Source organism: Aspergillus stella-maris, assembly GCF_047715825.1.
Source record: "Aspergillus stella-maris strain CBS 113639 unplaced genomic scaffold BDV14scaffold_34, whole genome shotgun sequence".
NCBI lineage: Eukaryota > Fungi > Ascomycota > Eurotiomycetes > Eurotiales > Aspergillaceae > Aspergillus > Aspergillus stella-maris.
In genome coordinates this window covers 106,600-134,572 of record NW_027396828.1, presented here as the reverse complement: position 1 = coordinate 134,572, position 27,973 = coordinate 106,600, and the positions used below count along the sequence as shown (strand labels likewise).

Genomic DNA, 27,973 nt, shown 5'->3' with positions numbered 1-27,973 from the left:
CCCCTGAAATTCAACAACCCACCATGCCACGAAAACCGCGTAAAACGAAGCAAGAATTGATAGAGCAAGAGGGCAGGATCGAATGCGCGATACGCGATTTAAATACTCGAAAAATTCCTAATATTGAGCAAGCTATACACGCCTACAACCTACCCCCTCAAACCCTACGTGATCGGTTAAAGGGACACCCTTCTCGAGCAGAACTCCGCAACCACAACCACAGGCTATCTGAACGCCAGGAGAAGGCATTAATAGGATGGATAGTATCTTTGGATATACGTGGCGCCCCTCCTAGGTCCTTCCAGGTACGGGAGATGGCTCAAATTATACTGGATGCTGAATCCTCAACTCCATCCCGACCAATTGGAAAGGATTGGGTTACTGAGTTTACTAAACGGCGACCAGAGGTCAAAACAAGATTTGCTAGAAGGATTAATCGCCAGAGAGCACTCTGCGAAGATCCTAAGGTTATTGGTCAATGGTTTGATGAGGTACAAAAGGTTAAAGATCAGTGGGGGATCCAGGATGAAGATGTCTATAACTTTGATGAAACTGGGTTTGCTATGGGTCTTATTGCAACAACAAAGGTGGTTTCTAGAGCAGAAATGCCTGGCAAACCATGGCTTATACAGCCAGGAAATCGGGAATGGGTTACCACTATTGAATGTGTTAATTCAAGAGGGTGATCAGTACCCTCTACAATTATCTTCAAGGGAAAGGTCCACATAGAGGGATGGTTTGATAAAGGCGCGATTCCTGGTAATTGGAGGATTGAAATGAGTGCCAATGGATGGACTACCAATGCAATTGGCCTTCGCTGGCTTCAAAAAGTCTTTATTCCAGCCACCAATGGGCGTACGAGGGGGGGGTATCGAATGCTGGTTCTTGATGGCCATGGAAGCCACCTAACGCCCGATTTCGATCATACCTGCAAGGACAACAATATCATACCTCTTTGTATGCCTGCCCATTCATCTCATCTTCTACAGCCTTTGGATGTTGGTTGTTTTGGCCCTCTTAAGAGGGCGTACGGCAAGCTTATTGAGCAGAAAGGGCGCCTGGGATACAACCATATTGACAAGCTGGATTTCTTGAAGGCTTATCCAGCAGCTCATCAGGAAGTCTTTACTATGGAGAATATCCAAAGCGGATTCAGAGCAACTGGGTTAATTCCTGCTAATCCTAAGGCAGTACTGGATAAGTTGAACCTTAACTTGGGTACCCCTACCCCCCCTCCCAGCGAGGGGAATGCTTCAATCCCTTCCTCTTAGCTTGGTACGCCTTATACCGTGCGCCACGTGCACCAAAAATGTTCCTCAGTCAAAAAGATGCTTCAGAGACGGTCTAATAGCCCTCCTACCCCTACCAAAAAGGTCTTGGATGACTTGGTAAAAGGTTGTGAGTTGGCCATTTACAATGCCAGCTTACTAGCAAGCGAAAACTGTCATCTCCGCTCGGCTATTGAAAATGACAGGCAGAAAAAGAGTTGTTCTAAACGCCAGATGGCTCCTACAGAAGGTGTTTCATTTTAGGAAGCCAGGGACCTAATTTTGTCAAGAAATAATGAAATAGAGGCAAGATGGGGGGTTACTGGCAGAGATGCTCCTCAAAGTTTAGGTGTACCTAAACGTGCTCCACCAAGATGTTCAGAATGTAATATTCAGGGCCATAAGAGAACCAGCTGTCCTAATCGTTTTGGTGCTTAGCTTATTTAAATTGAATTACTTTTGGTTGTTGTATAGTACTTTAAAGTTAAGCAAGCATGGTTTTCGGAGGGGGTTCTACGGCGGACCCGGGAACTACGGTGGACCCGGGAAACACGTTATCTAGCTTACTAATGAATGACTAAGCGAGGCTGACCTCTAGGGGCAGGCGGTACTGGACGGCAGTATGCTACGACAGCCTGCCAATACTTTTAAGCCTCAGGCAGAAACGTACGACGTCAAGTTGCAGACCTCGCGTTCGACAACCCAATGCCTGCAGGTCTACCCAACCCCTTCCCGGTCAGCACTAGCTCGTCGCCATCACGGCGGCGGAACGGTGGCCATATAGACCGCTGAACGACTCTCTAGGGGTTTACAGCGATTCATTTCTGTACAAGTCCTACAATTGAATACAAGCTTTTGATTGGCCCATTCCCGTTGTTCCCACCATCGTACGTTTACTCGGTAGTCGCTAGTCTTGCTTCCCTTACACCAGTACACTACACCAGTCAAGGTCTTGGATATGTTTATAAACATCTCTTTAACCTATATTGCTTACGAGTCCCTTGAAATATCATTTGAAAAGGTGCAAGCAACTTATCGAGGAGAGCTTACAGAGATTAAGATAGCAATTATTAGCAAAGAAGTGTAAGTATAGCTTAGACTTATAAGTTAATTTCTACAGATTTTAGAGGGCCTTTGTTACGAGTATAGCTAAGCGCTCGGAGTTGGAATATGTGATGTTCCACTAGTGAGGGGCTATATCAGTTGTACACGTGTATCTATCGTCTTCCTGTTCAGTAACTAAGTCCAGGAGCTTGCTCACTCTGTCAATATTCACTTGGTTCTCTCTATTCTGAAGCTATTTCCTCTGACCAACTGTAGGTTTCACTACAGCCTGAGTACATTCATGATGGGCTCGGTGTTATCCATGGAAATGTATCGTCTCCAAATATTCTTCTCTCTTATAGCTCATGCCGTATGAAGTTTGGTAAAGCAAGACTCTTACTCCTCCGCGACCCCCACCAACCTACACATGGCCTCCCAAACCCTCTCCTCAGCATCCACATCATACATCCTCTTCACAAAGCCAACACCAAAAACATCCCCATCATCAACCCCCTCTCCGGCCTCCCCACAGTCCTCCAGATACCATCCTCCCCTCTTCTCCCACTCCGCCGCAACAGCCGCCCAAACCGTCGTCGCAGCGCCCTGCTCAGGACTTTTGACAATCCGCGCAATTGCCGGGTTACTCATGAGAATATCCACAAACCCCTTCCCGACATGCCGCGAGATGGCGGTGTCAATCCCACCGGGGTGCAAACTCGTCGCGTGCAAATTGCGCGCACCGTACCGCCGCTCGATCGTGTTCGCCATGTATATTGCTGCGAGCTTTGCGCGACCATATGCGGCTTGCATATCGTATGTAGATGAGGCCCCTCTGAAATTGTAGTCGTACCCCTCCTCACCATCGGCATTAAGCTTGGCGGCCCGCGCCGCAGACGAAGAGACGACGACGACCCGAGACGATTTCTCCGGCGACGCCGAAGAAAGCAACGCGTCCTTGAGCAAATGGAAAAGATAGAGATGCCCCAGGTAATTCGTCGCAAAGTGCATCTCGTATCCGTCCTCGGAGAGGGTTAACTCGGGGAGGCCCATCATGCCTGCGTTGGCGATAAGGGTGTTGATCTTTCCACTCGATCGGCTGAGGATCTCAGTTGCGGCGCGCTTCACGCTTGCGAGACAGGAGATGTCCATCTCAATTAGATTGATGTGCGCTTTATCGTGGGAGGAGGGGAGGAGGGTGGACAGGGCGGTCTTTGCGGACTCGAGGTTCCGGACGGGCAGGTAAAGGGTTGCGCCGGTTGCCAGGAGAGCACGTGCGGTTTCGAGGCCGATTCCAGATGATGCACCTGTGAGGACGAAGTTTGTGCCTGGCAGGGCGTTGGTGAGGGACTCGTCCGCAATGATTTGCAAGGCCGTTGGGCGGGCATCGCCGGGTCCGCTGGGGTTGGTGTGCAGGTGAGCGTAGGGCTGTGCGGGAGACATTGTGGCTGGTCCTGGTAAGGCTCGAATTGAGTATGGTGAATGCGACGGAATTAAAGACGAGAGATGAATGATAGGAGTTTCTGGTGAGGGTATTGAGACTTTATATAGCTTTCGGAATCAGGATATATTGGTATAGCTCGGGGCGGGAGTAAGGAACAACGACGACCAACCCGGGCCCTCCTTAGCCCGTAGCCGTCGATGGAATCGGATGCTGGATTATCAACGTACTCCATTGTTGGTCATTCAGCTATAGCTGGAGCTCTAGTAACTACACAAACGTTTTCCGAGTCTTACTGATGCCAACCAATCAGATGCCAGGTGCCTGGGTGGAAAGCAATTCCAGATTACGGCGGCCGCCAAAACTTCCGCATTGCGCCCGCAACCGGCGGCCGAAGCATTTTCTTTCCCTTCCCCAACCTTGGGGGTCCGGCCGCCATCCAGCCATGGAAGCCGCTGCGAGACCCACACAAGCTCTTCAAGTTTGCAAGTCCTGCAAAGACAGGAAACGCAAATGTGACAAAGCGCTCCCAAAGTGCTCATTGTGCGCTAGGTGCTCATCGCCTGCCTCTTTCTCGAACGTTCCCCGCTGACACCATCCAGGAAGAAGCTGAGGTGCGATTACCGGTATGACCGGATCGAGTCGAATACCTTGGTATCGTCATCATCCCCTGGTGCACCTACAGCGACGGCCACTGCTACATTGTCGCACTCTTCGGCCAATGATAATATCAGAGCGGCCGTCCCTCCAGTAACGCTCTCGACCATCCTCTTCCTGGACCCAACGCTCCTTCAACATGGCCCGCTTCAGCTCGAGCTCGATCACCACGGTACACAGATTCCCACCGACCTCGTTGCTGGCCTCGGGGGAGTCGAGGAAATCCGCCTAGTGACCGATGAGTTCTTCACAACCGTTCACCTCTGGATGCCCATCATCTCGAAACAGCGCTTCTATGATGTCTGTCTTCGGCATGACTCTCACACAAGAGGAGACGTGGTCCTTCTCCTTCTCGCAATGCGTCTGATTGTGAAAACCCCAGTCCAAGACCCGCGGATAGGAGACTACGATCGGGTAAAACGCTTTCACCAGAGGGTGGAGGGGTCGGGCGCGCTTTCTGTCCTCGTATTGCAGGCGAATATATTCATCGCGCTATATGAGCTCGGTCACGGACTTTATCCCACGGCGTACATGACGATCGGCGCCTGCGCGCGGTATATGTACGCGCTCGGAATCAATGGGACGAGTTCTCGCAACGTGAATATGAATCCCCCAAGACCCATGTCGCTGGTCGACGTCGAGGAAAGGCGGAGGACGTGGTGGGCTGTTGTTATTCTTGATCGGTATCCTCCTTATTCCTCCTTATTCTACACTTTCCGCCCAAAGCGCTAATTTCCTTGCGTACGTACAGCTTTGTTAGCATCGCGTCGCCAACCCGCCCGTTCGCATCTCCAGATCCCGAACTCGACGATCTCCTGCCTGTTGACGATGAGGATTGGGATAATGGAGTACGTCGGACTTGCACCTCCTTTACTCACTATGTTGAGCCTTCTATGTACCGGCCGCCACTAACAAAAGCGTGTTAGAATATCAACACCTCGGACCTCTGCACCATCGCAACGCCCAGAACCACCCATATGAGCAGATTTTCCCTTCTCTGCCAAGCTGCCCGGGTCCTGGGGAAAGTGATCTGCTTCCTCAATCGATCTGGCCCTCGCAATGGGACTAACAACGATAGTGATGAGACAGATTCCCGTCATGAAGATGAAGAGCGGATCCAACTTGACACGACTCTGCATGCCATGCTCACCGCGGCTATGCAGGTTGACGAACCTGATCTGGATACGATTACTTTTATATATAGGTATGTTCACTTCCTCTCCTCTCTCTGCTCTTTCTTCCCCTGTCTAGGGGAGAACAAAAAAAGAAAGAATAAATGAAGGAATGAAAGTCACTCGCCGCCCATGAGCATCTTACCTAATAAATAGAATCCTCAAGCACCATAATGGCTCTTTACACCCCCCATCTCGCCTCCGCAACCAGCAACGCAACCCCATCCACATTTACACCACGGTCAGGAACCCTCTTCCACGCCCCGACACGCGCCTTTGAACTCATCACCGAAGTCACAAACGCGCAATTCCCAAACATGCTTGACAAGAAGTGCCTCTCCGGCCGCGACCCGGGAGGCATGTCTCCCTGGCGGGTATACTTTGCGTACCGCGCACTGGGCGTGCACATGCGGACCTTGCGCGAGGCTGAGGCTGGAAACGGAAACAGTGCGGAGCGTCCGTGTCCGACTGTGTTTTTAACTAAGGTTGAAATTGGCAATGATAGAGAGCCCGAAGATATGGTCGAGGAGGTACCCCTAAAGGAGGTGGTAGGGATGATGAAGGAGGCGTTTGGGGTTGTGGCGGAGAGGTGGAGGGTTTGTGGTTTGTTTTTTTTTTTCTTTTTTTTTTTTCGTCTCTGTTCCCTAGCGCTTGTTGCCGGTGGCCTACAGTACAATTCTCCTCAAGTCCGTCTACTGACCTGAATGTGGATAATAGGGATTTATTTAAGTTTACTCGAGGCGCAGGAGGTTCTTGCGGGTGGTTCTTAGCTAGGCGAGAGGCTATCTATGAAGCATAGTAGCTGATATACAGGGACAGCCGGGGAAGCGATAGATTCTGCTCTTCTATCATCGGCCGGATCCGTGTGCCAGTTCATCCAAGGCTTTTGTGCTCAGAGTTAGGCTGATATCAACTCAGAGTGGAAAAGAATTATGGCTAGAGGGAAGAAGTTGGGATAAGCCTTTGGCAACATGACAAGTACCCCCAGTACTCCTCTACGGAAACAGCTTCTTGTTAGACAAACCACCATTCCATACAATCCAATGCAATATGAAAAATCACTTCCTCGCAACAGTAATATAAAACTCCAGACCCAACGCCGCCCCCTTTGCAACCTCCTTGCGGAACCCGTTAATCATCTCCCTGAGCTTCGGATTAGACCCCAAAAACCTATCGGGACGCTCATCCAGGAGCTTGTAGCTCAGTTCCTCCCACACGCCGAGCACTGCATACAACGCGGTGACTCGCATGGCTGGGAAGATTTTTGGTGTGTGTAGCTTTGCCGAGGACATTCCGATGAATTCGCAGATATTTGGGAGGGTTTTGAGCCAGCTAGCAGGTAGGTGGAAATTAGTGTTAGTCGTTAGAGAAGGCGGCAATCAGGGAAGGAGGGTTGGAAAGTTAGAAGGTAGGGGCAAAGGGGGTGGGCGTACTTATAAAGTACCTCGGACGAATCAAGGTATTTCCGCCAGGACGGCAGATGTTGCTCTGGTGTTGTCATAACCCCTTATAGCGGACTATGTGTGAATTTCAGGACAGTCTGGTCGTAGATGTCCGACTCCATCCATTGAAAGTATCCACCGGGTTTTGCTCGTGCCAACAGTGTCAGTGCTTTCCTCACCTCAAACCAGATAGCCCACCGCACGCCCGTAAATGCGGGATGTCATATTTGAAATGGGTAACCATATAGAGACCTTTGTAAAAAAAGGACTAACTAGTTATAAACGATAGTATTTTGCCCGAGCTTGGCAACCTTATCTCCCTGTACTGACAAAGCAGCAGGCGGGATGGGTAACCCCAATTTCGACTCCCGCCGATGAAATTATTTGATAGGCAAATAATAGGTTATGATATCAAGCACCACAAGAAAGAAGTAACACGGCTGACGTTTCAGGATACCTTTGGGTTGCGAGATACATATAAACAAGTTTTCGTTGGGTTTTATAGCTCTTTAAGTTCCATAGGATAAGTTAGGGTTGTCATGTCTCAAGGGATCAGAGTTTAAGCCTAGCTGTGACATAGTACGGCCCAGGGAAGAGTGGGACACTCCATTGCTTCTTCAATATACTCTCTCGCGTGGATTCCATTTTAACTAGGGGAAGAAGAGATGTGGGTATCCATACAATAGGTAATCTGCTTTACTTGGCAGGCAGCACTCTAGCTTGCTGCTGTTTGTCTCCACTTATAAAGCTTGTGCTGACAGTAGCTTAGAATTAATTTGCGTATTCAACTTTCAGAGCGTTTTAATCATTGCATATCTGGCTTATGATTCCTAAACTACACCCCTTCGAGTTGTAACCCTATGTTTTGTTTCAGATGATTTGTAGCCAGAAGGAGTGCGTAGACGCACGGCATGCTACCTAAGTCCTAGGGGCGTTCCCGGCAAGCCAAAGACGAGCACACCAACTGCGGGCTGAGCAGAGATTATTGGCGTCAGGGATACTCCGCGGTGGCTAGAGCCGGAGAGGCTTAGAGTCTTTTTAACCCAGTAGCCTATTCCAAGTAGAGTAAGCTTTATTATGCTAAGTAACGGCGTGGCCGCATGATTCAGTGATTCAGGCTTCAGCTGCTCAGTCCGGTTCCACCCAGCTGAACCTGATATCTCGTGAATTCGTAAGACTACCACCTCGATATCCGATATCCCCGACTTCGAGTTCAAGACAGGGTCAGACAACTGGCCACTATAGGGTCTGAAAAGACAATTTAGCTTGCTATTCCGGGCCTAAATAATATACGTAGTTTTCTAACTAATCCAGTTTATGATAGAGACTGTCGTTTTTAGGGATGCCTAGGGGTAAATTTCTTTCCCGTTACCATTACTGTAATGCAACATGTTAGCCATTGTCTTTAACCAACTCCTATCTAAACTCTTGATCATGATAGCAAACATCTTAAAGGATGATCATGATGCACTGACAACGCTGTCCTGTACCATTTGCAACCTTAGAGCAGTTTGTGTCCCACATCTTTTTGTAATTCTTCGCATTACTTTCTCTGTATCTGGATTCACGCGCCTTAAGGAAGTTTCAAATTCTTTGTTTGCCCAGTATTTGACAGCTATTTGCTATAAAGTGCCTGAACTTATTAACGTAAGGGAAGAGTTCAATCCATGCCAAGATAATACTGCCATATAGAGGAGTCTAGTCCGATATATGTCCAATACTGTTTAGCGATAGGGTTATATCAAATGCCCAATAGTGAGGCCCATATTCCAGCCAATCTCAGAGCACAAATAATCTGACTTATATACGTGGCAGAAGATCGTTCACTACTTATGATTGATTCACCAAATCTGGTCTAGACTATTCCCTGATAATATTGTTCACGCAGTTGATTCAGAGTCTGTTTGGAAGGTGCAAAATCCCATGCCCAAGATTCAAGTGCTAATAGCTGGTTTATCACACAGCTAATGCAAGATGGCATCCTATTTCCTTTGGTAACAGGGCAGGAAAGAAGTAAACTACAGGGTAAACTTTTAGCAAGGCCTGGGAGATTACTAACTCTTTTCTCACTCGCCCAAGACACTATTCTTGGAGCCATGTGCGAAAGTTCTCCCGCAGCTTACACCTCCCGGAATTGACGACCTAAACTCCGCACTACTGAAAGAGTTTAGAGGCGGCAGAAATACTTGGCTAATTTAGTTTGCGGAGAGTGTGGTTTATAAGATTGATATCAACTATGCCGGATCGCCAGCTTTATATTAAGCTTAGCAGATGACAACTGCCTGCCTGCAGTTCTGGCTGTTTGCAATGTGTTATAACTTCGGATATATAAAGTTAGCAGCGCCTTATGTAGACGGTGATGTGGCACCACTCGTATATAAACTAACCAAGGAAGAAGCTAAGCGTCGTCTAGCCGCGCTGGCCTAACATTGGGATTCAATTCCAAGCGGATCTGGTCAGCTCATTCTGGAAATACAACGCTGTCTAGCACAAGGAAATTCTTGGGGACTACTCGTCCAGAGAAGCTCTATGAATACCCGACGGACTGGGAGCGAAACGCGTCTGGTAATATTTTAAAGGTCTTGTCCATTTCACGTGCGAGGAGTGAAAATGAAGCCTTCCTGCTGTTCTTGCCTTTAGCAGGGAAGAGAGTATGAGAACACCCCAAAAACAATGCGGGCTCCCTGTGGGCGATTTTATGCAGATGATTATTGTTTCCTGTACATTCCATATCCCTTGGTCACCATCTTCCGCGAAATTATCTTTAGCTTCTGGAGACGAGAACACTTCCTCCCCCAATGGCAAAGGTTATCTGATGGTTTATGGCCCTTTTCTTATCCAGTTATATCTTCTATTCAGAGCGGGCTCCAAGCGAGACGTTGTCCCTTCTGGAATCAATTGAGCTTACTTCGCATCAGCCTGGCACTCCACAGTTCCTGCGGACCAGGATTGAATATTGATGAACGCTTCAGAAATAACGACGACTAAAGCTTATAAACTTAGAGATGGTGTCAGATGTCCCCATTGCCATAGGATTCTGTCAAGTAGCCAATGTCCGTTCTGTTACTGGAGGCCAGCGGGTACTAAGGTTTATTGATAGATCAGATGGGCAGGTTGCGCGAGGCAAGTAAGGCATGTGAGCCGGCAGTGAGATTCTCATCCTTATTGTGCACTCACCGTAATCTCACTCAGTGAATGCGCATTGCTTAATATATATAATTCAACTTATAACGAATTAGTACATACGACCACAGGGTGTGGAGAACAGGGCTTCCCGTCCGCTCAGCCGTACTTAAGCCACACGCCGGTAGGTTAGTAGTATGGTGGGTGACCACATGCGAATCCCTACTGTTGTATGTTTTTGCTTCTATTTCTGCGAGCGCAGCGAGCAAGAGATGTATTTTTTTTTGGTTTGAGAGAGGAGCAAAGACCCGAATGCAGGCCTGAATCCTCCCTATGCGTTGCTTGGCTGGGAAGTTGGCGGCTCCTCCCTGAAATTGGCCAGGGCCTTGCAGTACTTTGAACCAGGGCTAGTTGCCCGCATTGCCGATAAATGACATTTTTGAAACAGACGAAATCATTGTACTCGCGGACTTAAAAAGTATTACACCAGGAAGATTGTGATTGTCGGGGCCGGATTCGGCGTATCGGCTAGAGGTCGTCCTGGTTGAAAGATACCGGCAGTCCCATGGTTACAGAGGTATGAAGAGCGTAACATGGTCAACAGTCACACTGAGGTTCATCGGCAACAGCTTGCAGCAGTGGCGTCGATCAATGAGACGGTGGGGAGATACAAAGAGTACAAAACTACAGGCACTCACTGCACCAATTTCTTGCAAATAATAATGCGGCATGCCTAACAAGACGGTCTCACACTTGGCCCGCTTGAATGTAGGGGTAGGTCATGGTGGATCCTGGGGACAATGCAGGCCAACGTGGGCTGATTGTATATCTACTTTTGATTGATGGACAAGGGCTTTGTTGGCCGGTCCTTGCTGGGGTTGCCGCGGACTCCGAGCGCTCTACTGGAAAGTCCGTCGGCCTGGGTTCATGGCCCAAACAGTGGAAACCACCAAGGCAAATCTGCAAAGGAGATCGGCGGCGAATTGTTGTGTTGCGTTGTTACTATGGGGGGAGCTGAAGCAGTTGGTCACGACAAGGTCGTAGGAAGCATTAAGGCTGGCAAGAAAGCAAACTTCATTGCTGTGGATCGTGATCTTAGTGCTAGAAACTTTGACGGCGCAACTGTGCTGAGGACTTGGTTTGAGGGAAGACTTGTGTAGAGAGATATGCTTGTATGATACCGCCGAGGACGTCATTCAGTTTCTCTCAGACTCTCAGACTACAAGTCTTCGTTGTTCAAATTTCTTTGCACTGTGTCTACACACCTGGTTATATATCCAGCTTTTTTTGTCTACTGTAGATTCTCTTACACGGACTCTGCCCCGCTGTGACGCCGCCTGACAGATAAGCAGTAACTAGCCTGTTCAATTAGAAAATAGCCCTTTCGACTCCCGCATCTCGAGCAATCGGCCCTTGAATTGGAGTCGAACACCTGCATAATATTTGGGGCCAAATGCTGAGGGAACATGTCGCGATAGTGGCGGAGTACGTCGACGACGGCCCGCCGAAAAGTAGGTCAGGCTTTAGCTCAAATTGAGTGCGATGATCGCGGGTGGTAGATCAGGGGCAGCGCGAGATATGCCCGGTTGGGGTCGAGCGCGGGAGGCTCAGCGGTGGTCTAGACAGTTCGACGGACCAAACATGAGGGTTGTCGGTTTGGGCCGCTCTTTCTGGGTTACGATGAGGGAGCGCAGAACGGAAGGAGCGACCGGTATGGAAGGTCCCTTAAATTGGCGCCCGTTGTTCTTTCCCTGCGAGGCTGATGTTGGTAAGCAGCTGGCAGCACGAGCGCCAACAAAAGCTGACCTTGTTATGACTCTTGACGGTCATGGCCAGTTTCTGTACCTAACATCAATTGTAGATCATCTGAATCTCAGCGAGCGTTGTCTAGCTAGGTAAACCAGAACATCGAAAGCCCTGTGCATAGGGACGCCGGGATTTGCTTTAGGGATGCAGCCCCCATCTTGGTGATTCTACGCCAACGCAACGACAGCTTTGCGGTAGGGGGGAACACATTTTCAAAGTGGGCGATGTCAAACTTGAAGGATCCAAGACCCTGTCATCACCTAAACCGCAACCTTGCAGGTGGTTTGTCAGAGTTGACAGTATGCACTACAGGATCAAACCTCATCTCCACAAGGAGCATCAGGGTCTATTTTCAGGCCGCTTCGCCCAGTCAGCATGCAGACTCGGGGTCTGTTCCTGAGATGGCGCAATCTTGGAATGCGTCGTATTGGTTGTTCGCTGGGGTTGGCGCCTGGCAAGGTGGTCTGCTGGCTCAGCCTCAGCCCAATACGAGGTCGCGACCATTCACTGACAGCCTTGGGCCCTTGGCGTAGGGGCCATGCATGTACAGCGCCAAAGAGTAAGGTTGTAAACAGATGCTTCAGCCTGGCAGTAATTATAGCTTCACTTTCAAGCAAAGGGGGCTGACGTTGTGTTTGGGGAATATAAATACGCCTGTAAACCCGGCGTTCGTCGTCAACAGCAGTAACAACAGCAACAGTCCCATACCAGCAATAGCCTCACTCCTACAAACACATCGCTAATCAATCCTTTACCATATACAATATGCACTTCTCCAAGCTCGCGCCCGTCGCCCTCTTCGCGGCCCTCGCCACCGCATCACCCATCCCCTCCCCTCAAATATCTGTCGACCAAGGGCAGCTCCAACAGTTTGCCGCTACCGTTCAGTCCTTTGCTTCCAGCACTAGCGCCGGAATCTCTGAAATTGGCAGCCAAGCCAGTGTCATCTCAGGAAGCTTCACTGGCTCAGCTAGCGTATGTAATCGTCGATCCTCCAAATTCTCTTTTCGCTTTCCGCAACACTAACACTCAACAGCAACAGTTGCAGCAGCAAATTTCCGCGCTGAACGCCGCAGGTAATGAGATCCAACAGGCTGCCGCGGCACTGGTTGAAGCTGTCAACAGCGCTTCGAGCTCATTGTACGTTACTTTCCTCCACTTTTCACTCTGCTATAGACTAACAGCATCTAGCTCCGAGACAGAACAAGATTTAGCCTCTTCATGGAGTCGCCGAGATTTCGACACCTATAAGAATAAGCCCCCGACTGTCGACTGGACGAGGGTCGGTGGCTCCCAAGGGGAAACTAATACAGGCGTAGAGCAAGGGGAAGTCAAGCAAGCCGAGACAAGCGTCGACTCAATCAAGGAAAGCGACTCCCAAGGTGAAACCAATACAGGAGTCGAGAACCAGGATGTCAAGAACGGCGGATCAAGCGTCGAGCCGATCACAGGGACCGACTCTCAGGGTGAGACTAAGGCTAGCGATCAACAACAAGCCTCCCAGCAGACCGAGACCGGAACCAGCGATTACAATGTTGGTGTTCCCGTTAGCGGCGAGGCAGATGCTAGTGCAGCTGCTTCTTCTCAAGGAGAGGCGCTCTCGGCTGGTTCCGCGAACTCCCAGGGAACTGCACCTGATGCGTACAATGTTGGGGTTCCTGTTAGCGGTACGGCCTATGGTTACTCTGGAACGGCTTATTAGGCTGGGGCTTGATGGTTTGCCGCGTTTCAGGGGTGTCTTCGCATCGCGGAGAGGTTTAGATGCACGGTACTATAGACCAGCGATTCCGGCAATGCGGGCTCAAAAACGTTTACATTCTGTATTTTAATACTGTTGTTATATTGTCTTTCATCTTTTCTATGAACCAACTTTCCAACATATTCGCTCCTGCATCCATCAACTTCGGACTACTAGCACCGGCAATAAAGCATCGCTGCATCCGGACCGAGATTAGGAAGTTGCTGCATAGTCCCGTCGTGGTATTCCCATCTCAGATAAGGAATCTTTGATGCTTACAGCGAAGAATTCAAGTGCAAGGATTCGCGAGCTGAGCCCTAGATCGCTCATCGGATACAGGATCCCGAGTCAGAGAGTGCTATACCTATCTCGCCCATTCTTTTGGCTGTCAGTTGGAGTTTATGATGTGATATAGCCATCGGCCTACCTCCGACCCATAACTCCCATTATATCGAATTCCTTCAAAGTCCAGAGGAGATAAGCCATTCCATGTCCTCCTGACCATCTGACAAACAAGGGAAAGGGAGTTGATGACGTGGAGAAACCTCCATCTCCACACCGGATATCCACGGGGGAAAATACCCCGGCTTCGGCTCCAGTCAACTTATTTGCAGCGATATTATTGGTTCGTCTCAGGAGCTTAGCGCTTTCGGCTTGCCTATTCCCAGTTGCCACCCCGCGCTGCAATGTTAAGTTGGAAGTCTCTGCTGCCGAGTAAGGGGCCGGGGCCGTGAGTCGGGATCATTCTTCTGTCTTTTTATTCAGGGAGAAGAAAATACAGATGAGATTGAGTGTGTGCAGTGGAAGAGTGTTTACTCGGCAGACAATACACCGAAATCCACCATCCTCCACACCCCCGCCAGTCTCCCCAGAATCTCCCCGGCCACAAAGCTCGGACATGGTCCGACCCACGGCAGAGACTGCAAGCTGAACGCTGAGTCGTAGAGTCAGAAGACCAGATCCTGAACTGGAGACAGGGAAGGTCTACTCCAGACTCCACAGGGCTGTTTCTCGCTTAAATGGCCCTCCGCGCTGCTGTTTCCCCCGCAATTCCCCAGCTTCATCCCTTTCTTTCACCTCTTTTCTACTTACCCACCTTCCTTTATCTTCGACCAGGATCAGCTCATCATGGCTGACGTCGAGGAAAAGGCTGCGACTAGCCATATTGATGCACAGAAGAAGACACAGTTTGAGCACGATGAGCTTTATCAGGTTTATGCGTCCAAGAGCGAGGAGTGGCATAAGCAGATGACGAGCAAGTTGATGCGCAAGGTTGATTTGCATCTTTTGCCGCTGCTGGTTGTTATGTATTTGTTGAATTTTTTGGATCGGAAGTATGTTTCCTTTTCATTTCCAAATCATATCGTCAATAGTCTCTGAGCGCTGTGCTAATTGCATGTTCTGCAGCAACCTCTCGCAAGCCCGCCTCGGTACCCTCGAAGAAGATCTCGGTATGGAGGGGACAGACTTTAACCTCGCAACGTCGATTCTTTTCGTCGGATACCTACTTATGCAACTTCCGTCGAATCTCCTCCTTACGCGCGTGCGACCGTCGTTGTTTCTGGGCATTGCGATGGGGATTTGGGGTGTTATTTCTGCTTGTCAGGCTGCGGCGCACTCATTTGCTGGGCTTGTTGTTGCGCGATTCTTTTTGGGGTTTGTTGAGGCGCCGTTCTTTCCTGGTGCTGTTATGTTGATGTATGTCTTTTGATTTATCTTGACTTTGTGAGTTAGGGGCTTGTGCTTACTATCGCAGGTCGAGTTGGTACACCCGACAGGAACTCTCATATCGTATCGCCTGGTTCTACGCCGGAAGTTCCCTCGCCAACGCCTTCGGAGGACTCATCGGTGCAGGCGTCCTAGGAAACCTGCATATGTCGCACGGCATCTCCGGCTGGCGCTGGCTCTTCATCATCGAAGGGTGCATCACCGTCGCCCTCTCAATGCTCATCCCAATCCTCCTCCCCAACTATCCCGCAACAACAACCTGGCTCGAAGACGAAGAAAAGGCCTACGCCCAATGGCGCCTAATCAACGACGCCGGAGAAGCAGACGACACAGGCGACTCAAGCATCAAGGAAGCGCTCTATTCCGTCTTCACAGACAAGCGCATCTACCTCTTTATCCTCCTCCAACACGCCTCCCTCCTCAGCCAAACATTCCAGTACTTCTTTCCGAGCATTGTTCAGACACTCAACTACAGCAACATCGAAACCCTCCTCATCACGGCCCCCGTCTGGATCGCGACATTCCTCGTCTCGCTAGTCGTAACATGGACCTCGGGAAAGACGAACGACCGCAGCATTCACATTATCATACTCATGTGCGTAAGCATAGCAGGGTGCATCATCTGCACGGCGAGTACAAACATCGGCGCGCGGTTCTTGGGGATGTTCCTCATGCCCATGGGCGCCGTGTCCGCATACCAGATTATAATCGCATGGGTCGCGAATTCTTTCCCCCGCCCGCTTGTGAAGCGCTCTGCGGCTATTGCGACGGCAAATATGATTGGAAACACGGCGAGTATTTATGGCAGTTATATGTGGCCTTCGTCCTCGGGGCCGAGATATATTCCTGGTGGTAGTGCGACTGCTGCTGTGGCGCTGCTTGTGGCGGTTATGGCGTTTGTTATTCGGACTGTGCATGGGAGGATGAATAGGGGGTTGGTGGAGAAGGAGAACGTTGGGGATGATGAGGTTTTGGATGCGCCGAGGGGGTTTAGGTATATTCTGTAGATGGTGTTTGTTGGACGTTGAGGGGAGGGGATGGGTGGGTGGGTTTATATAATGTGATACCAGTATGATAGTCACGGATTATGAGCTTTTGCGTTTTCATCAAGATCTCCCATCTAATCCCAAGGTAAGTAATACCAAATCTAAAACTGCAAAGAGAGCGCGGCTGCGAACGCTGCCCGTAGTAGCTCAAGGGAAGCAAGGGCTTCCCAGGTACGCACGTAGCCCAACGCACCTTCCTGGTTGCTGTTGACAATTGACATTTATGAAGGTAAGGAGCTACCCTGGGGCCTAGGAGTTGCAGACTAGGAAAGAGCGACACTGGTGACTGAAGATTGGGAAGACGCGAGTTGCTGTCGCAATAGGGTCGTCCATCGCACTTTCCTCTGCTTGCGATATCCATTTGGTTCTTCTCAAGAACGGAAGGAATGATTGTTCATGGACTCCAGCCAGTGTTTAGTACTACGCTTCTCTTCTTTCGCAAGTTGCCTGCTTTCGCGGGAGACATGTTAGATATATATATTTTCACCAAGCCCTCCCGTGACCACAAGCGAGGAACCTGCACGGGATTGGACACCAAGATTCAGCTCCATACACCTTGCAAGTATGACCTGTTTTTCAACATATAGTAAGTTTTTATTCACTTCGCCGGCTCCTAGGATTGATAACTGGAAAAGATTCACTTACAGCGCCAGTAGGTACCCAGCGCCACGCCGCCAAGTCTGCATCAACAATCATAGCGCTAGATGATGCGATGCAGGATTCAAGATAACAGCCACAGTTGACTTCAAACTAGGGTCTCCCTGACTGTCAAAGTTCTCTCGGGCGAGTTAATGGCCTGGGCAGACGACTTTATTCGCTGTTGGAGGTGTTGCGCACGCCATCCCGTGCTTGGATTGCTTACATCCTCCCACTTTGCTGAATCTAATCGCTTGCATCGTTGGAGCTGTCTATTGCGACATTGCCATGCACGTCAAAGCGAGGAATGTATTGACTCGTTTTTGCCATGGGCGTGGGATAGTCGAGCCACATGGCTGGGCGGGTACCTATAAAGCAGCCGCTTGTCATTTCTTTTTCTGGAGCACTGTGAAGCAGGCTCGATTATTCAAACCGCCACCATCGCGATGACGGACGTCAAAGCCGAGGGTGACACCAAAGCGCCCGTTCAAGATGTCGCAAAGGCACCCAGCGAAACGAGCGATGAAGACCGAAGGCGTCAGTTCCTTTCGTCGTTTACGCCGGAGGAAGACAAGCGGATTATGCGAAAGGTCAATTGGCGGTTTCTGTGGTTGATCGGAGTTATTTATATTATCAAGACGGTATTCTTACACCCTTCAGACAAATGGTCTAGGGTGGAAAGACTGACGGTTGGCGCCTTAGATCGACTACACGAATGCTGCGTCCGTCAAAGTGCTACAGGTTGGAGAGCCGCGGAATGTTCTTACAGAGTTGAATATGAGTACGGATGAGTATAACTGGGTGCAGTCTATTTACTTTGTAAGGATCCCTTCATGTGGACCATTCTCCCAATGGAGACTGATAAGTCGGGTATACAGATTAGCTACATCGTCTTCGAAGTCCCTAGCAATCTCCTCCAAAAGCGCCTCACACCGCGCCTCTGGCAAAGCCGAATAATGCTAACATGGGGAGTCGTGCTCGCTTGCCATTCAGCGGTCCATAATAAGCACGCACTATATGCGCTGCGCTTCCTTCTTGGTATGTGCGAAGCAGGGATGTTCCCTGGTATTGCGGCGCAGCTCTGCGGATGGTACCGAAGCGACGAAATGGGATTGCCGATCATGTGGATGTTTGGGTTTCAAAATTGCTCGGGGATTGTTGGGAGTTTAATTACTTATGGCATTTCTTACATGAATGGATTGCAGGATATGAGTGCCTGGCGATGGTCGGTCTCCTCCCTTATACTAGGGTGGTCTGGATGTTTAACTTTGTTTGGCAGGGTATACCTCCTTGAAGGCCTCTTCACGATCCTGTTTTCAGGCGTCATATTCTTTGTACTCCCCGACTGGCCTAAGTCCGACCGGACGAGGACGTGGCTTACAGAGCGAGAACAAGAATATGTCGAAATGCGATTATCTGAGAACGCAACCAAGGAAAGCGACGCGGCGTTCAATATGAGTGAAGTGCTCGACGCACTCAAGGACCAGCGAACATACTCCTTCATGATCTCGCAAGTTCTTATCAACTTTGCCGGATACGCCCTGAGCTGGCAATTACCGACCATCACGACGAGTCTAGGATTTGCGAACCTTCCTCGGAATCAGCTTCTCAATATTCCGCCCGCCGCGGCGTCAGTTCTATCAATCATCTTCTCAGGATGGTTCCTCAAGCGCGCGTACATGACCAGACCAGCATACATAATGACCGTCATCATGGGTCCGATGTTGCTCTTCTTCATCCTCCTCGCGGTCTTGGACAACAAAGTCGGTATCTACGTCGCTTGCGTGTTGGGCACAATGTATCACGCTGTGTACTTTATTCCCTTTTGGGCCTGTACGTCCTCTCTCGGCTACCTCCTCTAATACATACTAACCTTCTATCAACAGGGCGCTCCTCCTCCCTCAAAGGCATGACCGGCTCAGCATTCACACTCGCCTTCCAATCCTGCATCGGCCAAGTCGGCGGCGTTATTGGACCTCAACTCTTCCAGTCCCGCTTCGCGTACAACGGATATAAAACGCCATTTGCGATTTGCGCGGCTGTTATTGGCATCTCGTGGGTGACGAATGGGTATACGTGGTGGTTGACGCGGAATGTTGAGTATGATGTTCTGAGGGTCCGACGGTTGAGGATCAAGAAGGAGAATGAGGGAAGAGTTTATGCTGGGGAGGATGTGAAGGTTTATGAGGAGAGGGTGTTTTATGAGGGAGTGGGGAGGAGGAAGGGGGAGGTATAGCCAGCCGTACCCGTACTCTCTGCCCGCTGAGAACGTATATACCTGTCCTCTTCGTGAAGCTGCAATGGGCTCGCGATGGGATATATAAAAACGGATATAGCTAGAACTAAGGAGAAGAAACCAGGGTCCGTTCCTAGATCGGACCGCGGAATGAAGCCGAAATGCGGGGGTGGCAGACCATGAATAATGCCAATATTGTACACTACACTGCTGCCCGAGGTTGCGTGCTTGTTTGGAGTTACTGCAAGCCGGAAGTCGGCACATCGTCATTTTCAGGTAAAATGTCCTCAAATACAGTACAGATCCCCAGGATTCCCTCCCATCTCCCAGTCATGGATTGGCGACGAGACACTTGCAACTCGGTCCTTCAACATGGCGACGGCAGAGAAAATAGCGGATAAGGGTATTACAGCCGATGGCTCTATTATCGAGCCATCGACGCCAGAACAGCTACCAGAGCCACCGAGAGAAGGGGGACTACGAGGCTGGCTCCAAGTCCTCGGAACCCTCTTCATCCTGTTCAACGTCTGGTGAGTCCTCCCCCCTACTCTTTTCGCTTGCCAGAATCTAATAACAACACCAGGGGCCTAGCATTCGCCTTCGGCTCCTTCCAAAGCTACTACACCCTAACCCTCCTCCCAACCTCAAACCCCTCCGCAATATCCTGGGTCGGAACGATCCAGTCATGGCTCCTCATAATAGGCGGTCTTGTATCAGGTCCGCTATTCGATCAAGGGCACTACCGCGTCTTGTTGATAGCGGGTTCATTCCTATCCGTGTTTGGAGTCATGATGCTGTCGCTGGCCAGGGAGTATTATCAGATCTTGCTAAGTCAAGGGATTTGTGCCGGTTTGGGGTTTGGATTACTTTATATACCCAGTATTACGCTGGTGAGTCGGAGTTTCACCAAGAAACGGGCTTTGGCATTGGGTGTGTCGACGGCTGGGGCGCCGTTGGGGGGTGTGGTTTATACGCTTTTGTTTGAGCGTCTCTTGCCGAGAATTGGGTTTGCTTGGACTGTTAGAGTTATGGGATTTCTTATGCTTGGTCTTTTCATTATGGCAGGTGTGATGCTACTTGTGCCATCGAACGACGCTACAAGGACCAAAACACCCAGCTCATCTGCGACAGCATCACCAGCTACACCGCGAACCCGAAGTCGTCGCCTCTTCGACATCCGCGCCCTAAAAGACGCGCCCTTCTGGTCTTTTACGCTATCAAATTTCCTGCTCTACTTGGGCTACATGACGCCGTTTTATTATATCCCAATCTACGCGGAGACGAAATTGGGGACGTCCCGCTCAACGGGATTATATATCCTTATTATATCACAGGCTGCGTCGATTGTTGGACGGGTAGTGACGACTGCGATAGCGCACTACTTTGGCGCAATGATACCCTGGATAGTCACAGGTGTGCTTAGCGGTGTGCTCTGTTTGGCGTGGATGTCTGCGGGGAGTTTGGTGCGGTTTATTCTTTTTGCGGCTTTCTACGGTACCCTTGACCCCTATTCCCCCCCCTTTTCAGATCAAAACATGCAAACTAATACGGTTTGTCTTGTAGGAGGAATCTCAGGCGCCCTAATCCCCCTCCCTCCCGCCGTTTTCCCACATATCTGTCCGGACCCCTCTGCGCTCGGAACATGGCTCGGTATGGCGCAGAGCATAACCAGTTTCGCGACGCTAATTGGGGCGCCGATTGCTGGGGCTCTGGCGCATTTGGGGAGTGATGGGAGTGATGATTTGAATTTTTTGAATGTCCAGCTTTGGTGTGGGGTTCTTATGCTTGCCGGTTCTGTTTCGTTGGGGGTTTTGTGGGTGTTGTTGTGGAGGGTTCGGGGGAAGAGGGGCTTACTCTAGTCTAATATGACCAGAGATGCAGAAACAAGAGATAAAAAGAGGTATTATATGCACGTCATTAACTAGCATAGATTGAATTAACGCCCCTCGTAGCATCCATTCAAAATACCCCGGGAGACTACCGACAACAAAACCACATCTCCCCCCGACTCCGATAACAACTCCCCCCACTCCCATCATCAACATCCAAACTAGTAGCAAGCGTATACCCCTGCTCCTCAAGACACTGCAGTAGTTCCAAAACAAGCACACGCGCCTGGATCCCGCCCTTCGCACCGCTCTTCGTCCACGGCGTATTCCGCATTTTGATCTCGAAGTTCCCAGATACAAAGTCCTTGTTGCATTTCAAGACGCGCTCGCCGAAAAAGGAGATTAGTGCTTCTGCTAGCTCGGTGGGGGCGTTTATGAGGTGCAGGAGGTCGTCGGAGTCGAAGGAAATGCACATCCAGGAGGTTGTTAGGGGGGTGGTGTGGTGGAAGGTTAGGCTATCTGTGAGATATGTCTATTAGCATCTTCCGGTTGTAGGAAAAGGGTATCGTAAGGGGAATAAAGACATACCCCCAATCCCATAAGACCGATAATCACCCATCCTCACAACCCGTCCAGCAGGCAAAACAACCCATCCCTCCTTCGCAAACGCATTAAGAATACCCATTAGCACAACCCTTATCGCAACTTTATCGTCGTCCTGCGAGTAACTGAATGGGTTCCCCTTGAGTTTGAACTCGAGACTCTCATCGTAACTCTGGACCCTTTGAATTCCCCTCGGCCACAATGTCGAAATTACCTCTGAGGCTAGGGCAGTCATAGCTTCTGGAAATCTCAAAAAACGCAGTTTATCCGTTGGCGAGATCACCAGCATTGCGAAGCGCGTGTCGTGCCCTTTTGTTGGGTTGCGGGGGAGGAAGGGCGTGCTTGATGTTGTTGGCGTACTTGTTGGATTCGAGGTTGTCATTGTTGATGTAGTGTTTGTTGAGATGAATGAAGAGCGCGATGAAGTTGGGGTTAGGTCTGTCCTGGGGGCTGTTGCTTCGGCGTAGCCAGGGGGGTGGTCGGGGTGGTATGAGGATGGCATGCTGCTTTTTTCTGGGGGGTAGTTGTATACCATTTTCGTATGTCAGCGGTCGGCGTGAAGAGATGGCAGTCTAGCTACGGTGCCTTGAGAATATCGATGTCCTTGGTACTTGATTCTTGGGGGTGGGAGAGTTATACGAGGTCGGGCACACTGAATGGAGTACAGTCTTCTAAATCCCGATTGGCGGGGAGATTACTGTGTTGCCTTGTACAGCCTCAGCCTCAGCCCCGCGCTATCCACGCCCGTTGACAAGGGTAAGCTTGGGTTGTGACACTAAGAGGTGGCTCTTCTCCGAATGCTGCGCCACAGCTGAAAGGGTTGATCAGTTGATAAGACGATATCGTACGGGAAGAATCCGGCTGCCTGTACGACGCGTCTGTATTTGACTATATATCGCGTTGGCATGACATCCAATCACTTACCATATTGCATGATTTATTGTCGCTGGAGCAGGCGACAAATGCCCTCCTGGCCTTGCTTCAGAGTTCCATTCTGATGAAATTCAATGCATTCACTGCCATGTAAGGCAACATCCCGTCCCTTCCATGCGGGAGTTGGGGGTGTTCCACATACGGCATAGGAACGTTGAAATAAAGCTACGGCCAATTATAAAGCACTTGGGTTATAGTTCCATAGCATATCCATGTATTTACAAAGGATACCCTTATCCTTTCTACGGCCGAAGCTTTAACATTGATGCCCATATATCAATGTTGGCTTAGAATGAACGTTAAACACCATTCTATACCTGATCGGAAGTCGAATCAACGAGGATTCGTTCAAATATCATTGAGCATGCGTATATGAAAGACCCCCAACTTCTCCCCGGGCGGGTTTCATTGATTTCCGCATTGAGCTCCTTCCTCTAGCTATCCAACCCAGGTCACTTCGATAACAGCCAAAAGCGAGCCTTTCTGCTGCTGCACTCCCTTTACCTGAAATCTCTCATCCGCACCTCGAATCAACCCCTCCCAGTCTTCCTTTGTCCTCTCCAACGCGTTCTGGAAACCGAGCATGTGCATGTCGAATTCGCTGTAAACAAAGTAACAAGATACGATTAACATTTTCTGTAAAGCAAGTGCAGACGCGACTTCTGTACTCGGGTAGACTCACCGGAAATGCCTCTCAACCAGGTAATGCGCCTCGTGGAAGCCCGGCACGATGCGCTCGTTGATCAGGATCTTTGCGCCCTTCTTCAACCCCGGAATCAGGTTACGGAGAATAATCGTCGCGTACTTGTCGGACCAGTCGTGCAGGACCGAGCGGAGGAGATAGACGTCTGCGCCGTGGACATTCTTTGGCTGCGGCGTGAAGAAATCGTGCGCTTGGAAGGTTACTCGGTCCATGAGGTCGTCCGGTAGGAGGATCTCACCCTGCGCAACAATATCAGGCATATCCTGGATTATGAACTTGGTCTTTGTCGCCGATGGGTGCGGGTGTGTTGCTAGGGCACGTGAGATATGCCCTATACTGCCACCGACGTCGATAACCGTTAGTTTAGCATCATCACTATCTTCCCCAGATGTCTCCCATGGGAATATATCGGCGAGGTATGTCGGGGAGAATCCCGAGTTCTGCATCTGCCACTTCATGGTGCTAGCGATTTTAGCTGCTCTGGGAGGCTCTTTTGCAAGAGCGCGAAAGACAGGTTCGCCGGTGCTGTTTGCAAGTGACCAGCCCTAGCCTTGCATTAGATTGTCACTGACATCATTACATGGTAAAAGAGAGCCCATACACAATGTTCCGGCTCCTCTGAATCTGGGTATTCGGCTATGGCATCGGCAATCTGCATACAATGTGAGTATAAACTGCTGCGTCTCCGTGATAAGGAATGTGGTATGGCAAACCTTCAATGTCCCCGGCAGGACCTCATTCCCACCAACGCAAATCCAATCCCGCATTCCCTGGTTGTCACAAAGGTGTCGCGAGGCCGCAGTGTGGATATAGAAGTCCGGCTGCGATTCGTAAAAGACATGATAGGTTGAGCTATGTTTTAGCAATCGGCGGACAATACTTTCGCGGAGATTGACCGATTTCGCCAGATCAGTAACGGTTGTTCCTGGCTCAGGGAAGTTGTCCGCAATACCGAGGCGAACAATGGGGAGAAGACTTAAAGTTGGAGCTCCCTGCGATAAAGTGTCAGATCGCGCATCAAAACGTATGGAATATCGCAGACGTGTTTGAAAAACGAGGATAACTGACCGTGTCAGTGCCAAGGGTGCTGGTAGGTTCGGTGAGTAAGGCGCGGAGTTCATCAACCATTCGAAACAGTTCTTGTTTCAGGGTTCTACCAGTAGACTCGGATGCATCGCCATAGAGATGCGGAGCGAGGCCATGTTCAAAGGACGGTTCTGGATGACCTCCTAGGGCCAAGTCATCGGCGAGTGAATTGGCAGTTCGGAAGATATCAGCTGCACGTTGCTTCAGTGTAAGCGTGTCCATGTTGAGGATAAGAAGCGCCAGGGGAAAGCTTCTGAAAGTGCCGAAGCAGTGGCCTTCGAGGATATTTAAAGCAACTGTTCGTGGTTGCTCCTAGAGGGTTTGAGACGTGGGGATCCTCTTGTCATCCGATCACGATAGGCAAGAATTGGCACGGCGGGGTGTTGAGGGGTTCGTCTCAGCTCGTCACGGACGATTTCTCGCTTCAGGATTCCAGGTACAGTTGTCTATACCATATCGGTGCAAGCTGGCGCATAACAGGAACATCTTCAGCTTAGCTTGCATGGCTAGTGGTCTGAGCTAAATAGATTAGGTTTTCCTGCTAGTAATAGAGTCAAAAGACTCGGCGGCAAGAGCGGGATGTTTGTAAATTAGCTGTAAAGGCCGTTACCGAGGGATAGGGCATGCACAATGATTGGATAATTTGCTGTCCCTGCGCTGCTAAACGCTGCTTCAGGAAGCCGCCTACGGAAAATACAGGCGATAGGCCAAAAATACCAACTCGCTATAGTGCAGTGGTGGGGCTTCCTGGAGTTGCAAACAAATCCCAAGGGCCCATGGTCTCATACAAAGGGCCAAATAGCTGATCCGATTGCAGGAACATGGGATCAGCTTCGGCCTCCGATCCATGTGAAAGATGCCGCGGGTGGGAATACCGAGAGTCAGAATCTATGTGGTTAGTGGGTTGGAAGAAATGGTTTCGACCTGCATTGTCAACGACATTATTTCCGTCATCGCGACTCGGGAGTTGAGTATGATCAATCTCGGTAATAGGAGGCGGTTGTGCAAGTCTCGTGCGAGAGGCGACTGTAGACTCAAGCTCGGCTATGCGGTACTCCAGTGACTGACCAAAGGGAGAGGCCTCGCTGCCACAGGAGTAAAGATTGGTGATATCCAGTATGTCAAAGAACCCCGATATATCAATTGGTACGCCGCTGTGCTTCCCGTTTTCCAGACTAGACTTGTGAAGGGCCGATTGAGATTGCATTAGGTGCTCAAGTCTAGTTGCCTACAATGTGTATGATCAGGATCCAGGCAATATATCTTACAAGACAACGGCTTGTATTCTTGAGTACTTACAGCACATGCCATGAATGCCCAACGATCTCCCAGGCCGCGGATGAAGTGAACGCAGTACTCATAGTTGGTCTTTCGCTTCTCTCTTGTGAATTCATCGGTCTCAACGAAGCTCTGGTGTAACTCGATTGTTGCCAGAACAGCAGCGCAATAACCGAAGCTGGGATCGGAGACGAAAAACTCCCTCGAAACCACGAAATTGAGAAAGTGCAAGACCCAGGCCGAATGGTGCGCGCGGGCGAAGGTGGTCTGCTGCAGGAATACCTCAGATACATCACGGTTCCCTTGGGTTTGAAGCATGATGAGAACCGGATGATTGAGAATGCACAGCGTAGTATGATAGAGTAACCGACTGAGCAGCCAAGGAGCCCAGTAGTCCCGAGCGCGTCTCAGTTCATTCAAGTCTACACTGGGTAGATGTATATTGCGATATCTATGCGCCGGTGGCAAGTTGTCCCCAAGCTCCATCACGAGCTCCATGGTTGCCGAGTACTTGGAGGTTGAGTGCCAGGGGGGCACCTTCCGTCTGGTACGATGTATAACCCCATATTTATAACTGCCGTTGCTGGTTTGCCCTCCACGGCTGCGAATGTAGGACTGTGCCATACACCATACCTCACTCAACTGAATGACGACGGAGCTGATACCGTGCTCATCCGTTTGTACTACAGAAGCTGCCATTTCCCTTGCTGCTGGGGTGAGAGCGGCAGGTGGAGGGGAGACTGAACTTGCAGGAAAATGTGGTCTTATAAAGCCTGAGAATTCGTTTGCTGGGTGATCTCCGATGATGTGATGAAGAAGCACAATGCTCCAGTAACAGCGACGGCGTTCTTCCACAGCATGTTTATCTTGACTTGGACAGAGACGCTCCTGGTCCAATCTGGCTGACCGTGCGAGGGTCATGGCGAGGGTTGAATGAACTCGGCATTGTACAATTTCTCCATCTAATGGGTGGGCAGTGTTAGCTCGTCGCTAGGCTTTGAGGACGTCGGCGGTATTACCGTTGAGCTCAGTGAGAGCAAGAAGACACACGGTTTGAAGTGTTGCCAGCTCTATGCGACGATTGGCAATGTGGCCCATAACCAGCCGATGAGCTTCCCGCTTGCAGTCAGCGGGATTTGGAAGGGCATCTTTCCAAATCGACTGATCGGCTAGATTGCTGAATCTGAATACTGCAGCCAGAACAGCGAAGACAACATCGAGCGACCTATTCGGAAACGTAGCAACGAAGGATTCGGGATCAAACAGTGGCAGTGGCTGCGATTCGCAGTACAACAAGAATGTTTCAGCCATACGCACAGCAAACCCCCATGACCGAATTGCTAGTCCTTGTGGGCTGTCGGAGGCAAAGAAGGAAGAAGCCTCCGTGCTTGCAGAGGTACTCTCGGCGGTAAGTGCGCTCGCAGCGAGGGTTGCTTCCTGCATTGTCCTTGGTCTCTCTGAGGGACCGAACCCAGATGTGAAAGATGGTAGTGAAGGGGGCGACTCGAAGGCTGCTCCTGCTACCGAGCCATTGTTCAGCCCACTAACGAGCGTTGCGAGTGTATTCTCCATCTGGGTGAGTCGATGATGCTAGTTATCAATCGTCAATTTCATTCCGTAAATCATTCTGCATCAGGCCATGTTTCAATACCCACTGTCCCTCATATTCAGCATCTGGCAACATCGGCCTATTGGGTGACTGCTCCATCTCCATCCCTTGCGCAGTGTCACCAGGCGCTGGAATCTGGTAATACACGCGCTTGTAAAGGCACTGTTGCCCTAGCCTGTTGCAGGTCGAGCATTCGGGATGTCCACCATTGCACTTTGATTTCTTCCGGCTATAGAGGCTGGCATTAGAGTATTCTTTGGCTCCAACGGAAAGGAGTTCCCTACCGGCATGGCTCGCAGGCCTTTAGCGTTCGCTTACGAGGTTGACCGCTGATTGTTCTGTAAGGATTACGTTCCTCCATCGTGGGCCCGGCTTTATAGAGTGTTTAAGAAGGTGGTGTAGAAAGACATTTGGGAGTGGAAGTCCACCTACACCGGCACAAGTTGGAGCATTTGCAACCTACAGCCTCACGTGAGAAGACAATATCAGACGCTGATAACGCAATTATCTAGACTACACTCTACTGAATACAAGTCGTGATAAGGAGAATAACATCGGTCGGACCCAATGGCAAGGGCACTGAAATTCATGATATACA

At 50.1% G+C, this 27,973-nt stretch overlaps 11 protein-coding genes across 11 annotated transcripts; 5 read left to right on the top strand and 6 right to left on the bottom strand.

Moving 5' to 3' along the window:
• Nucleotides 1-2,516: 2,516 nt before the first annotated feature.
• On the bottom strand, nucleotides 2,517-4,056 carry BDV14DRAFT_78072 (putative short-chain dehydrogenase/reductase). The gene has a single exon (XM_073777511.1). It carries the CDS (start codon nucleotides 3,750-3,752, stop codon nucleotides 2,709-2,711), a length of 1,044 nt encoding a protein of 347 aa, XP_073627220.1. The 5' UTR covers nucleotides 3,753-4,056; the 3' UTR covers nucleotides 2,517-2,708.
• A 52-nt stretch (nucleotides 4,057-4,108) lies between these two features.
• On the top strand, nucleotides 4,109-5,724 carry BDV14DRAFT_78055 (uncharacterized protein). Its single transcript, XM_073777510.1, has 4 exons — nucleotides 4,109-4,302; nucleotides 4,353-5,090; nucleotides 5,159-5,255; nucleotides 5,334-5,724. Exons 1-4 carry the CDS (start codon nucleotides 4,196-4,198, stop codon nucleotides 5,685-5,687), a joined length of 1,296 nt encoding a protein of 431 aa, XP_073627219.1. The 5' UTR covers nucleotides 4,109-4,195; the 3' UTR covers nucleotides 5,688-5,724.
• Nucleotides 5,725-6,637: 913 nt separating this feature from the next.
• BDV14DRAFT_201032 (uncharacterized protein) lies at nucleotides 6,638-7,080 on the bottom strand (the record flags this gene model as incomplete). The annotated part of the gene is made up of 2 exons (XM_073773649.1): nucleotides 6,638-6,911; nucleotides 7,013-7,080. The coding sequence occupies 2 exons, from the start codon at nucleotides 7,078-7,080 to the stop codon at nucleotides 6,638-6,640; spliced, it is 342 nt and encodes a 113-aa protein (XP_073627218.1).
• Nucleotides 7,081-12,540: 5,460 nt separating this feature from the next.
• On the top strand, nucleotides 12,541-13,926 carry BDV14DRAFT_78052 (WXG100 family type VII secretion target). Its single transcript, XM_073777509.1, has 3 exons — nucleotides 12,541-12,925; nucleotides 12,993-13,090; nucleotides 13,142-13,926. Exons 1-3 carry the CDS (start codon nucleotides 12,716-12,718, stop codon nucleotides 13,650-13,652), a joined length of 819 nt encoding a protein of 272 aa, XP_073627217.1. The 5' UTR covers nucleotides 12,541-12,715; the 3' UTR covers nucleotides 13,653-13,926.
• Nucleotides 13,927-14,412: 486 nt separating this feature from the next.
• On the top strand, nucleotides 14,413-16,437 carry BDV14DRAFT_78045 (putative MFS transporter). The gene is made up of 3 exons (XM_073777508.1): nucleotides 14,413-15,022; nucleotides 15,096-15,386; nucleotides 15,445-16,437. Exons 1-3 carry the CDS (start codon nucleotides 14,817-14,819, stop codon nucleotides 16,421-16,423), a joined length of 1,476 nt encoding a protein of 491 aa, XP_073627216.1. The 5' UTR covers nucleotides 14,413-14,816; the 3' UTR covers nucleotides 16,424-16,437.
• Nucleotides 16,438-17,544: 1,107 nt separating this feature from the next.
• Nucleotides 17,545-19,334, top strand: BDV14DRAFT_209408 (major facilitator superfamily domain-containing protein; the record flags this gene model as incomplete). The annotated part of the gene is made up of 5 exons (XM_073775637.1): nucleotides 17,545-17,739; nucleotides 17,801-17,917; nucleotides 17,977-18,323; nucleotides 18,378-18,931; nucleotides 18,985-19,334. The coding sequence occupies 5 exons, from the start codon at nucleotides 17,545-17,547 to the stop codon at nucleotides 19,332-19,334; spliced, it is 1,563 nt and encodes a 520-aa protein (XP_073627215.1).
• A 372-nt stretch (nucleotides 19,335-19,706) lies between these two features.
• Nucleotides 19,707-21,259, top strand: BDV14DRAFT_201028 (major facilitator superfamily domain-containing protein; the record flags this gene model as incomplete). Its single annotated transcript, XM_073773648.1, has 4 exons — nucleotides 19,707-19,864; nucleotides 19,918-20,828; nucleotides 20,898-21,147; nucleotides 21,208-21,259. 4 exons carry the CDS (start codon nucleotides 19,707-19,709, stop codon nucleotides 21,257-21,259), a joined length of 1,371 nt encoding a protein of 456 aa, XP_073627214.1.
• Nucleotides 21,260-21,311: 52 nt separating this feature from the next.
• Nucleotides 21,312-22,268, bottom strand: BDV14DRAFT_201027 (uncharacterized protein; the record flags this gene model as incomplete). Its single annotated transcript, XM_073773647.1, has 2 exons — nucleotides 21,312-21,682; nucleotides 21,752-22,268. 2 exons carry the CDS (start codon nucleotides 22,266-22,268, stop codon nucleotides 21,312-21,314), a joined length of 888 nt encoding a protein of 295 aa, XP_073627213.1.
• Nucleotides 22,269-22,970: 702 nt separating this feature from the next.
• Nucleotides 22,971-25,031, bottom strand: BDV14DRAFT_78025 (S-adenosyl-L-methionine-dependent methyltransferase). Its single transcript, XM_073777507.1, has 5 exons — nucleotides 24,471-25,031; nucleotides 24,116-24,394; nucleotides 24,004-24,054; nucleotides 23,382-23,947; nucleotides 22,971-23,300 (listed from the first exon to the last, which is right to left on the bottom strand). Exons 1-5 carry the CDS (start codon nucleotides 24,708-24,710, stop codon nucleotides 23,138-23,140), a joined length of 1,299 nt encoding a protein of 432 aa, XP_073627212.1. The 5' UTR covers nucleotides 24,711-25,031; the 3' UTR covers nucleotides 22,971-23,137.
• Nucleotides 25,032-25,212: 181 nt separating this feature from the next.
• BDV14DRAFT_201025 (uncharacterized protein) lies at nucleotides 25,213-26,084 on the bottom strand (the record flags this gene model as incomplete). The annotated part of the gene is made up of 2 exons (XM_073773646.1): nucleotides 25,213-25,716; nucleotides 25,788-26,084. 2 exons carry the CDS (start codon nucleotides 26,082-26,084, stop codon nucleotides 25,213-25,215), a joined length of 801 nt encoding a protein of 266 aa, XP_073627211.1.
• A 672-nt stretch (nucleotides 26,085-26,756) lies between these two features.
• Nucleotides 26,757-27,338, bottom strand: BDV14DRAFT_201024 (uncharacterized protein; the record flags this gene model as incomplete). Its single annotated transcript, XM_073773645.1, has 1 exon — nucleotides 26,757-27,338. The coding sequence occupies one exon, from the start codon at nucleotides 27,336-27,338 to the stop codon at nucleotides 26,757-26,759; it is 582 nt and encodes a 193-aa protein (XP_073627210.1).
• Between the last annotated feature and the right edge of the window lie 635 nt (nucleotides 27,339-27,973).